The sequence below is a fragment of the Salmo salar genome, chromosome ssa11 (genome assembly GCF_905237065.1).
Source record: "Salmo salar chromosome ssa11, Ssal_v3.1, whole genome shotgun sequence".
NCBI lineage: Eukaryota > Metazoa > Chordata > Actinopteri > Salmoniformes > Salmonidae > Salmo > Salmo salar.
In genome coordinates, this window is record NC_059452.1 from 19,465,781 (window position 1) to 19,476,582 (window position 10,802).

Genomic DNA, 10,802 nt, shown 5'->3' on the forward strand with positions numbered 1-10,802 from the left:
ACTAACTCCTCCCTCTAGTATACACTGAGCACTGAGCTGCTCTAGTCCTCCTCTCCCTGAGTCCTCCCGTAACCCTCCCCTTCAGCCGCCAATCTGCCTTTTCTGCTGATCAGGCAACAGATAATAGGATCAACGGCTTCCTTGCACACCGGCAGGAGCGTGCTCAGTTGCTCTTGTCCGGCTGCCCAAAGAAAAAAACTAAAGTCAAAACAAAGAACCATTAACACAATAACCAAGTTACTCCAACTCCCAACTGAACCAGAAACATAACATCCCACTCCCCCCCCGGCCCACCCCCTCTGGCCCTCCCTCTGTGGGCCTGCAGAGATATGACGCAGTGCTGGACACGTCCCTATCTCTAACCAGACACACAGTGAGGAGGAAGGGAGTACAGGCCAGGGCCCATTTAGCCATTCTATTAGTCAATCTAGGTAAACAGCTTGTGAAAAAAGCTCAAATAAAGCTGGGCCTACCCTGCTTGGGCGTCTCTCTCTCCCTCCCTCTCTCTCTCTGTGCTGGCCCTCGAAACACCAACGGAGGGGCAGATGCACTCCCAATCAGCAGCAGCAATGTAGCAGCTGGGCCACGGGTCAGCGTCTGGCCTTCTCCAAGGTGGGAGCTGGAGGACTTGTGAAATTCCAACACACTGCCAAACACTGAGTCCTGAACCCTCCCTCTCTGCTCTGATACCACACTCCTCACAGCCTGACTGACAGCCACTACAGCCAATCATAGACTGATCCTCTGAGCTCTATTCCTCAGAGAGAGCCCTGTGGTCCCACCCACCCTCTGGAGTGATTGGGTCCTGTTTAGGCAATGCAGCCCAGAGTTCACCACCCTGCAGGCAGGCTATAGACAGAGGGAGGTGGGAAGGGGAAGGGGGTTCTGGATCATTGCTGTGTTGACTGAGGGAGTGTAAGGAGGCCCCACACACAATTTAAACACTTCCTCAGCTTTACATTACGCCGGCTACCACCCACTTGCACCGAGCTACACAATATCATATGACCTGCACTATGTACTAACGAATGTGATCTGTACAGCCGCGTGTAGCTATTCCCACTAGCCTCTGTAAAGGTGATTGCTGTAAAGGGGGAGCATGTGTGTGTGTGTGTGTGTGTGTGTGTGTGTGTGTGTGTGTGTGTGTGTGTGTGTGTGTGTGTGTGTGTGTGTGTGTGTGTGTGTGTGTGTGTGTGTGTGTGTGTGTGTGTGTGTGTGTATAGGGGAATGGGCTGTCTCCCAGGATGTGCAGCGAGCGCTTTATTAGAGCGGTAGTACCAGTAAATCCGAGCTCTTCCTGGAACCGCTGCAACCTTTCCCACTGAGCACTATTACTGAACAATCACAGGCCAGCCATGATAATTAGCAGAGTATCTCTAAACGAGCCTCTCTCCGTCTCCCTCTCTCGCTCTGTCTGTCTGTCTGTCTGTCTGTCTGTCTGTCTGTCTGTCTGTCTGTCTGTCTGTCTGTCTGTCTGTCTGTCTGTGTGTCTGTGTGTCTGTGTGTCTGTCTATCTCCCCGCTCCCCTCCTCTAACTGCTGTCTGGTGGTGGTGGTGAGTATCTGTCTGTCTCCTGATGGGACTAAGGTTGGGCTGATCGGCTGGCAGATGAAAGGGCCATGACGGATTGGATCCCAACAGCGATTAAATGCTCCCCCGTGACTTTAACTCCAAATTACTCTCTCCAATTTTATTTGATAATAAAAAACAATCCTTTCTGGAGTGAAACCATTACTTATTCGTTACGATGATGATGGTTTCCTCTCTCCTCTGATGGTCAGGAGGATTTGGAATCAATCCTGATAATTATGATCATTAATGGGGGAGGTCAGTGTATAGTCTGGGGCAGAGGAGCAGAGTACTTGTGCTGAGTAGGATCCTCACTGAAACACCTTAATGTATTTCCATGTAGCAGCTAATCCCTTCATTTACATTACACACATTTTGCTCCTATTATGCTTTTCAGACATGTTCTTTCCTAACCGCTCAGTTATCCAGTTGGATCGCGCTGGAGGGGAAAATAAGGAGAGGAGAGGCGTCCAAGATACAGATGCTTTGCGCTGGTTAGTGGGCCGGGCTTGGGTCCCAGTCAGCATCGCGTTAGTCTTAGCAGCTAAGACTTGAGAACATGTGATCTGCTCTGAAGGCCTGTTTTCAGGGGTAAGGTAGGCAGTCGCCGTGCACAGTCTGTGTGTATATGGGAGAGTTTGTACAGTTGTGTGTGTGTGTGTGTGTGTCTATGAGAGAGTTTGTACAGTTGTGTGTGTTTCTATGGGAGACTTTGTACAGTTGTGTGTTTAATAGAGCGGGGCCAGGACAGAGGGAGGGGTGTCGGGGCTTTCTTGGTTAAAGATTCCCCATGTGATAGTGACGGCACTTTCTTCCTCTCTTTCCGCGGCCAAGCGGCATCTGGAGTGGATTTTGTGCGAGCAGACACCGAGGAACATGATTACATTCAGCTAACTGCGCTCTAAACTGATTATGCATGTGCCAAGCTAATGGACTACATTTGCAAGAGGAAAAATAACATCCAATCAATCTCAATTACCGCAGATCGCACCGGCCCCCGAGACAAGGAAGGTAGCCAGCTAGCCCTCCATGCTCCTCCCCTTTCCCCAAACTCCTGCCTGGAAGCAGAGGCCTGGCCGGCCCAGGCTCCACCCATCCTGTGTGGGCAGAAGCAGAGTGAGGCAGAGTACAGCAGCTCAGGCCTGGAACTGGGAGAAAAGCACCTGAGGCCTGCTGGGAATGTTTAATAAACCTGTGTGAGTCTCTGTCAGAAATGTTTGGAGGGATGTATTACTACTACCGTAAGGTAACTGTGAATAACTGTAAATCAGGAGTAGAAGTTGGATTTCTCCAGGCCAGAGTGTCTCTAGGGAGAGTAGGGGAGCTGAAGCTTCCAATAAAAGAGAGCTTATCTTTGGGGTGACCTGCATATTGTAGTGTAGGGCCATCTGCTTGCGCTTATGGGTGACCATCACGACATCACTACCGCCACTACAAAGCCGACAGTGAATGGGGAGACGTGAAGGGAAGGTGAAAGTTCAGAGGGGTGTGTCAGGGGTCTGTCAACTGCAGGCAAAGTGAGGCTCCAGATTGAGTGTCTCCAAGCCCAGCACAAGGGAGTCAGGAAGAGGCTGCAGCATCACCCCCACTGTGTGGTGGTCCGTGCGGTGAGGACGCCTCGCTCCAGTTTTCCATGGGCTTTCGGAACATTCCAATACGTGGGGTGGTGGGGGGGGGGGGTATTTTTAGAAAGCCCTAATATGGGCCACATACCACAGACTCTCAAATTATCCCATCCAGCTTAGCCCTCAGTTTAAACCTTCCTTTTTAATTCCAGTAATTACAGGCTCCAATTTATACGGAGCCGTGGACACAAAGGGCCTGTTTAATGCAAACCAGTTTGATTTGGGTGAAGTGTCCCAAGGATCTCCCACATCTTACAGTCTGTTTATGCTGACTTGATGATTTATTTTCTCCCCAAAAAGGTAAAAAAATGCTGCTATTCGCATCACATTTCTTTTGGGAAGAATAAATTATTTCCCTTTTTTTCCTTTCTTCATCCTTGCATAATCTGCCAGGCTGAGCCGAAGGCTGAGGCTGTTGCTGAGCTCAAGGGCCTGCTGTGCTGTGGGGTTCTGCCTGCTTGGCTGGTTGTCATTCCCTCTACTCTACAAGGACTGGAACTCCAACACGTCACAAAGGCTGTGACATTGTCAAGTGGGGAGCCAACCCGTGCTGCAGTGAGCTAGGCCTCAGAACCATTTACTTATCATCCAGTAATCACATTTGTGGGTCGTGAAACGCAGTAATAATAAGTTGTGAACATCCTTTTTCGCCACTACACATGTCTGGAGTGATGGGAGCTGCCTGCTTAGTGAGGGCCAGCAGGGCTCTGTGTTCCGGGGGTGAGAGCTCAGGTCATTCCTGGGCAGATACTTCCCTTTCTCTGGAGATCAATTGGCTTTAAGAAGTATGGAGCCATCTTAAGAGGCTTAAGTGGTGGAAAACGATCATGCTAGGATGTGTTGTACATATTTAATCCTCCCCAGTCGTATTACCACATACAGTATGTCAACTTTCTACAGTAAAGCACCATTTTGGCACATGATAAAGTGGAAGGCAGACAGACAATGTAATATAAACTCGTCACTCTCCTTTCAGACAAAACATTATTTTCCACCTTATGTGTGAGTTGGATATGCAGGATGTCAGGGCCCATCTATTTCGGTCAAGTGTGAGACAGTGGCACTGGCATGTGGGCAGAGTGCCCCGTCTGTCTCAGTGGCACAGAGAACACCCAGGGTTACCCCAGCCCTGCCCAGTGAGGATGAACCTGGCCTGGGGCACTCAGAGGCCCCTCTCAGCCTCTCTGCCTCCACAGGCCAGGCCCAACGTGTCCTACAGATTGTGTTACATATTTTAATCAGTGTGGTATTTGTAAATATCCTGGCTACGTGTCTGGGCATGAGTGGTGGAGACACTGCTCTAGTCCTGCTCCACTATAACCCTGCTCTCTGTCTCTCTCCAGGCCCAGAGGCTGCTGGGACGGCGGCCGGGCCCCTACCCTACCCTGACCGAGCGTCAACAAGGCCTGCTCCCTCCGGCCCTCCTAATGGTCGACCTGGGAGCAGAGCCTCACACCTCCCCTTAAGTGTTGAATTTTTTTTGTTCTCCGTTACTGTAGGATCTCTCACTACAAAGGCCTTGCAGACAGGAAACCTGCAATAAAAACATCAGCGGATCCCAGGAACCATTCATAAAGCAGGGGGCTTTCAATAGGGCCAGAGAGACAGGCGTTTGGAGAGGGTTTTCAATTGGTCTATTCTACCCTAGATTTTTAATGTGATTAAAAACACAATAATGTCTCCTCATTTTCCCCCCTCCTATATTACACTATTTGCCAAGAGCAGTTATACTGCAAAAAGACTAAATAAGAGGTAGAAAACCAATAGAATATATTGTTTGTTTTGCCCATTTATTTTCCAATAGCCTAACACTTGAGAATGGAGCAGAGTCTTTGTGTAAATAAAGGCACAGTGTGTTTGGGGACAGAGCAGTGTGATGAGCTACAGTTGTGTGGGTGTGTGAATGCGTGGGTGAACGGTATGCGTTTGTTTACGTCTTAGTGTGTGTGTGTGTGTGATTGTGTTAGCCGTCTATGTAGCCATGCCAGGTTGGGTTAAACACAGAGTAGCCCTAGCCTAGCCGCAGACACACAGGATAGGTGCCTAAGTGGAATCAGGCCTGTTAGATTTATGGCCATTTGTTCAGAGAGTGTTCATCCATTGGCTATTATGGAATGATTAGAGGAGAAGGTGAAGCTCCAAGTCCAGAGAAAATCAATACGGCTGTCGAGAACGATTCTGCCTTTCCCGCTCCGAGGAGTATTAACACCAAACCTCTGTCTCCTCACACTTCTTCATCCCTCTCCTAGTGATTTCACCCCTTATCCTCCTTACCCGGATCCACCTGCTAGGTTCTAGCCCGCCCACTCCTCTGTATGGGCCCTGTGAACAGAAGGGTTAGACAACAGGGCCATCATTCATGACTGGTGGAAGAGGCTAGCAGCGGAGCAGAATCCAGGGATCTGCAGTGGAGTACCGTGGAGGAATGTAACATTAGGAAGGAAGAAGAGAAAAGAGAGGAACGGTGGAAGGGGAGAACGGCACGTACCTTGTACAGCTTGAGGCTGGCCTCGTGGCGGGAGTTGATGGTATGCATGCGTAGCTTCTCCAGGCTGTTAGTGTAGTAGTCGCAGGCGTTGCACTTCAGGTGCACCGGGTTGCCGATGGCCACGCACTTTAGGCGCCACTCGTTGCCCTTGCCCCCCTCCTTGATGTGGGCCACCAGCTGGTACTTCTGCACATGCTTGTCGGTCTTGCAGTGCAGCTGGAAATTGGCCTTCAGCTGTGTGGTGTAACGGCACAGCTTGCACTGGTGCGAGTCGCCCACCACGGCGCGCCACTCCTCCTCGGGCAGGCTGCGCTCAGCACCCATGTGCATGCCCAGCACGTCCAGGTTGTCGGTGGTGAAGCGGTTGCACACGGCACACTGGAACAGCTTGAGGGAGGGGTCACTGGTCTGCGACAAGCTCTCCCCCAGGGTCATCAGCTCCTCAGACACCAACTGACCACCAACGCCGCCCAGCCGCATGTCCATGGGGATCTCCCCACCTACTGAGCACCAGGGACGGAAAGAGAGAAAGAGGGAGAGGAGGGAAGAGAGAGAGAAATTGTGTGTTTGAGAGAGAGAGAGAGAGAGAGAGAGAGAGAGAGAGAGAGAGAGAGAGAGAGAGAGAGAGAGAGAGAGAGAGAGAGAGAGAGAGAGAGAGAGAGAGAAAGTGCTTAGTTGGTTACATGCACACGGTCAGTTGGTTATTTTCTAATTTCACAAGCTCTGAATTCTAAGTACACCTTTCAGGGATTATTCCTATCTAGCCATCAATCTATTTCACTTTGTGTTACATGTACTTTTCTGGACATCAGGAGTTATTTAGAGTTTCTTAGAGGGGATGGAGGCATGGGGTTTTCCAAAGGGGCTCTCAGTTCTTTGAGCCTCCCTCAGCATGGAAAATGTCCTAGGAAAAGTGAAAGGTGTACGGTTCAACTTTCAACAAAGAGCCATGTTTGTCTCTGCAGTCAAAGTGGATTTGCTCTCTAGTTCCAATACCCCTCTGAGGATAATGTGCATGTGTGTATTTATGTACCTAATTTGATTAAATCAAGATTATCCTTCCTTTGAGCCAAGAGAAAGAAAGTCTGGACTTTTTCGCCGGGTGCAGAAACGTTGCACCGCCAGAGTAAGGATTTACACGTAGTCCTGTTTGGACTGGTGTACTTTCACGGCCCGGCACTAAATCAACTCCAGAGGCCGTGAGCTCCGCAGAAAAAGAAAGTTATTCTATCATTACAAGAGAACTAAAGAGTTCCCAAGCATACATTACTGTAAATCAAATCCAGTGCCCTTGTTCACAGAATAATAATACAAAAAATCCACTTTTCTCTTTGGATTCTTCTGCCTCTTTCGACTCAGCATAGCTGCTAAATCGATACAGACACCTACCAGATTAATCCTACTCGGTACTGAGCGAAGAGGGGGAAGTAAAAAAACAACACACGCATCCAGATCCAACAACAGAAACAACCATATCTACAGTCTGACGAGGAGGAGGAGGGAAAAAAACTAAAGGCGGTAAAAATGAGGTAAGAGTGGCTGGGGAGTTTTTGCTCGCTGATCTTTAATCTATCACTGCCCAGACTGAGCGCACTGGCTGACCCCGCCTGGCTTTACACTAAATTAATTCCAGCAGCCCCTTTTTATTTATTGCTGCAGTATGCAGCCTGCTCTCTGACTTTTCTCCATTACCTGAGTTTTTATAGCCGGGAAAGGGAGACCTCTGTGAAGCCCTCTGAAATCACTCACAGATCCACCTCTCCAGCCAGGGCCCCCCTTCTCACTCTCTCTCTCTCTCTCTCTCTCTCCCAGTCACCTCACTAGTTACTACCCCTATCTCTTCCTCTCCATCCCTCATCTTTATTCTCTCATTCCTGTGTGGCTCTCACACTCTTTTCCACTGTAGACTCCATGCTCCGACACAGACACAGTGATTACCTTTGCCTTCACGGCTGTGTGAGAAAAGGTTCAGTCTGCGGCCCCTACATGTGTTTTAGATGTAAGCAGGCCTCTGTTAAATATAACCTAGAATATTTTGACTGAGACGTTGTCAGTCCGTATCAATGTTTAGGGAAAGGAAGGCAGGACGCTGTGGAAATATTTTCACTTTCAAATAACATTAAAAGGCTTGAGATAAACACACATCATTGGGAAATCTTTGAAACTCTATTCTTTGACATTAGCAGAGTCCAAGTCCATGCTGTAAATATATTAACGTGTCTCTACAGGGCTTGGTGGAACTTCCAAAAGATTAGTGGTGGACCAGCTTTGCTGGATTTTCAGAGAGCTCTACCTAGATGCTGCAGCATTCAGGCAATATATTGGACAACAAAGTAGAGCACACAATAGCTAAGGCCCTCCCCCCTCTCTCTCTCCCCCCCCCCTCTCTGTATCTGCAGCAGCTCAGTCCTGGGGATAAGGATTACCAAGAGGGTGAGATCATGTGAGGTCAGGATTTGTCATCTCCCTCTCTGTCTAACAATATCCTCAAAAGTCAGAAATAAACAGTGGAAAAGAGGACTAAAGGGAGGGAGGTACAGACGGATACTATCTGTCCTTGAGCTGCACAGACAGAGTTATGACGGGCAGAGTTGTGTGTGTGTGTGATGGAGTGTATCGGTGTGTACAGTCAATCAAAATGTGTGTGGCTCGGGATGACACTGTGGTCGTTTTAGGGCTGAGAGTAATGCCTCATCATTGCCTCCCTGTAACATGCTTATTAAACGTTCCCTCACAGGAAAATGAACCAGATGGCAAGAGAGGGGATGAAAAAATTTGTCACAGCAATCAATTCTTGTTCGTGTCTTTGAACCGGCGACAGTTGGAGACAAGTCTGTACAAACTGTGGGGTTGTAACTGGCACGCCAAACACTCAGCTATGCCGCTGAATTACCCATACTGGGCCCTCTACTCCTCCCTTCTTTGACCAAGATAAAATTTATAGCTGCAATTACAACGTTGGGGGAAAAAAGAGAGCTCCAGTGGCGGAGTTCAGTGGCAGTTTGGAAATAATGACATGAAAACGCTGATGTTCAGAGGCATGGAGGACATGGGCAAACAAGAGGAAGGCTCACTGAGCTGCTCTCTCTCTTCCTCTCTCTCTCTCTCTCTCTCTCTCTCTCTCTCTCACACCGCCTATTGTGAGGAAAACAAGGTATCACAGGGGGACTTTCCCAGTCAGTGTGACCCAGATAGAGTGACATAGACTGGAAATGTAAACTAAACTCCTACGTGTGTTATGAAGTGAAGTGTGGATGTGTGAGTTTGGGGGGCATATTTGAGGCTATATAGGAGCTTTCAGAGAAGTTCTACCTACACCACTTAATAACTGATGGAGACAAAAAAGCTCCCAGAACTCTAATGGCTGGGTCGTTTTCTAACCAGGGTCAGCTTTCTCTAAAATCAACACAAAAAGTCCCTGACTGAAGCTCCACCGATAGCATCACTAGCCGTGGGTCTAAAGGTCCACTCTTCTCAGCCGAGCCGGAGCGAAACACTATCCTAATACCAAGGCTCCCATCTGGAGAGGATCCCCTCTTTTACTGGGAAGATATCGATTCAGCTCCAACTAGACAGAACATGGCATGGAAGTCATGGTGCCTGGCACATTGGTGAGAGAATGTTAACAACTAACAAGTCGTGTTTTACACTAAGTCAGAAAGGGATTGTTGTTAGGTCCACCCTCTAGTTAGGTCCACCCTCTAGAAATCTTGTGTTTTATACATTGCCGTTGTTTCACCTCCCCTCTTTTATCTAAATGGGGCTCTTTGCTTGGAAAAAGGGCGAATGATGTTAAGTTCAGTAGGGCAGGTGTACCTTCGGGCAACAGAAACGGAAAGAAAGAGACCGCTGCCAACATGAAAGATAGGATTGTGTGTATAGAGTGTGTGTGAGAGTGAGGGAGGGAGGGCTATGTGTTCCCTGGTTAACCCTTTGCCTGCATGTTGGTTCAGAGAAATGGCTGCTCGGCTCATGGGGATTTTTTTTATATTCTATATTCATCACTAAAACTATAAATCATTGAATGTAAATATAAAATGACTTACCATTCATGCATTCATTTACTGGCCACGCTACACACATTCAGTAAATAAATTAACACAATTAGCCTATGTCTAAATGGGTTAAAAAGTGAAGCATTTAAAAAAAATCAAAGCTGAATCTTCCATTTAGTCACATACTGTTTATAACTGTGTTTCATGTTTAAAAATAAACAGCTGGCAGCAGTGAGAGCGATCCCACCCCTTGTGAACTCGTACTGAACTGCAGTCTGCCTTCTCTGTGGTGACCTGAGGCAGTACTGAGGGACGAGCCAGAATGGCTCCCACTGTTCCACTGTTGCAGAGGCGGACTGAGGGAGCTCACCTAGTTGGGGGGCCAAGGCGGCCATGTTGGGGTCCAGGTGGAAGCCTCCCAGCAGGAACTGGGCCTCAGCTCCACCCGGGTCCATCTTGAGCCCTGGGGGCAGGCTCATGTTCTGGGTCAGGTAGTACTGGTAGAGCTCGGCCTCGGAGGGAGAGGGCATGGCCCCCAGGCCCAGTCGACCATGCTGCATCTGGGTCACATTCTGCTGCAGCAGCATCATGTTGTGCATGTGCTTCTCGCTGGTCATGTGGATGCGCAGGTTCCGCGCCACGTTGGTCTCGTAGTCGCACACCTCGCAGCGCCACGTGGGCTTGCTTTTTGGCTTGGTGGGCGAGGGGGAACCGCAGGGCCCCGCCATGTGGGCGGAGGACTGGGTGGGGTGGTGGTGGTGTGGCGGGTGGTGGGTGCTGGCCTGGGTCACAGAGGGCACGGTCACCACTCCGACCCCTCCAGGGTGCTGGCCAAACACCTGCTGCTCGGCGGAGGGGATGGAGCCTCCGTTCTGCAGGGTCTGCATGTTGTTCAGATGCTTGTCCGACTGCATGTGGATGCTCAGGTTGCCCTTGGTGGTGGTCGAGTAGTTACACACCTAGAAAATAGAGAGAGGACGTTCATTTTTGCTCATGTTGTAAAGTGGAAATCTTTGTTGCCTCTAACTTATAGTCCATGAAATATAAATCATATCATGACATGTTGATTGATATGTCATATCAGTCAACATGTCAACATATCAACATATTTCACATTGTGCTAAA

At 49.0% G+C, this 10,802-nt stretch overlaps 1 protein-coding gene across 7 annotated transcripts in view; it reads right to left on the reverse strand.

The window, feature by feature from the left end:
* zfhx3b (zinc finger homeobox 3b) overlaps nucleotides 1–10,802 on the reverse strand; it is a 261,030-nt gene that overhangs the window by 98,367 nt on the left and 151,861 nt on the right. For 3 of the 7 annotated variants that reach the window (XM_045689152.1, XM_045689154.1, XM_045689151.1), the window contains 3 exons: nucleotides 10,048–10,636; nucleotides 9,729–9,755; nucleotides 5,683–6,185 (listed from right to left, as the gene is read on the reverse strand). In XM_045689152.1, the coding sequence (XP_045545108.1) occupies nucleotides 5,683–6,185; nucleotides 9,729–9,755; nucleotides 10,048–10,636 (1,119 nt within the window). The remainder of the gene's footprint in view (nucleotides 1–5,682; nucleotides 6,186–9,728; nucleotides 9,756–10,047; nucleotides 10,637–10,802) is intronic. The other 4 variants (XM_045689156.1, XM_045689155.1, XM_045689153.1 and 1 more) reach the window with 3 other exon arrangements.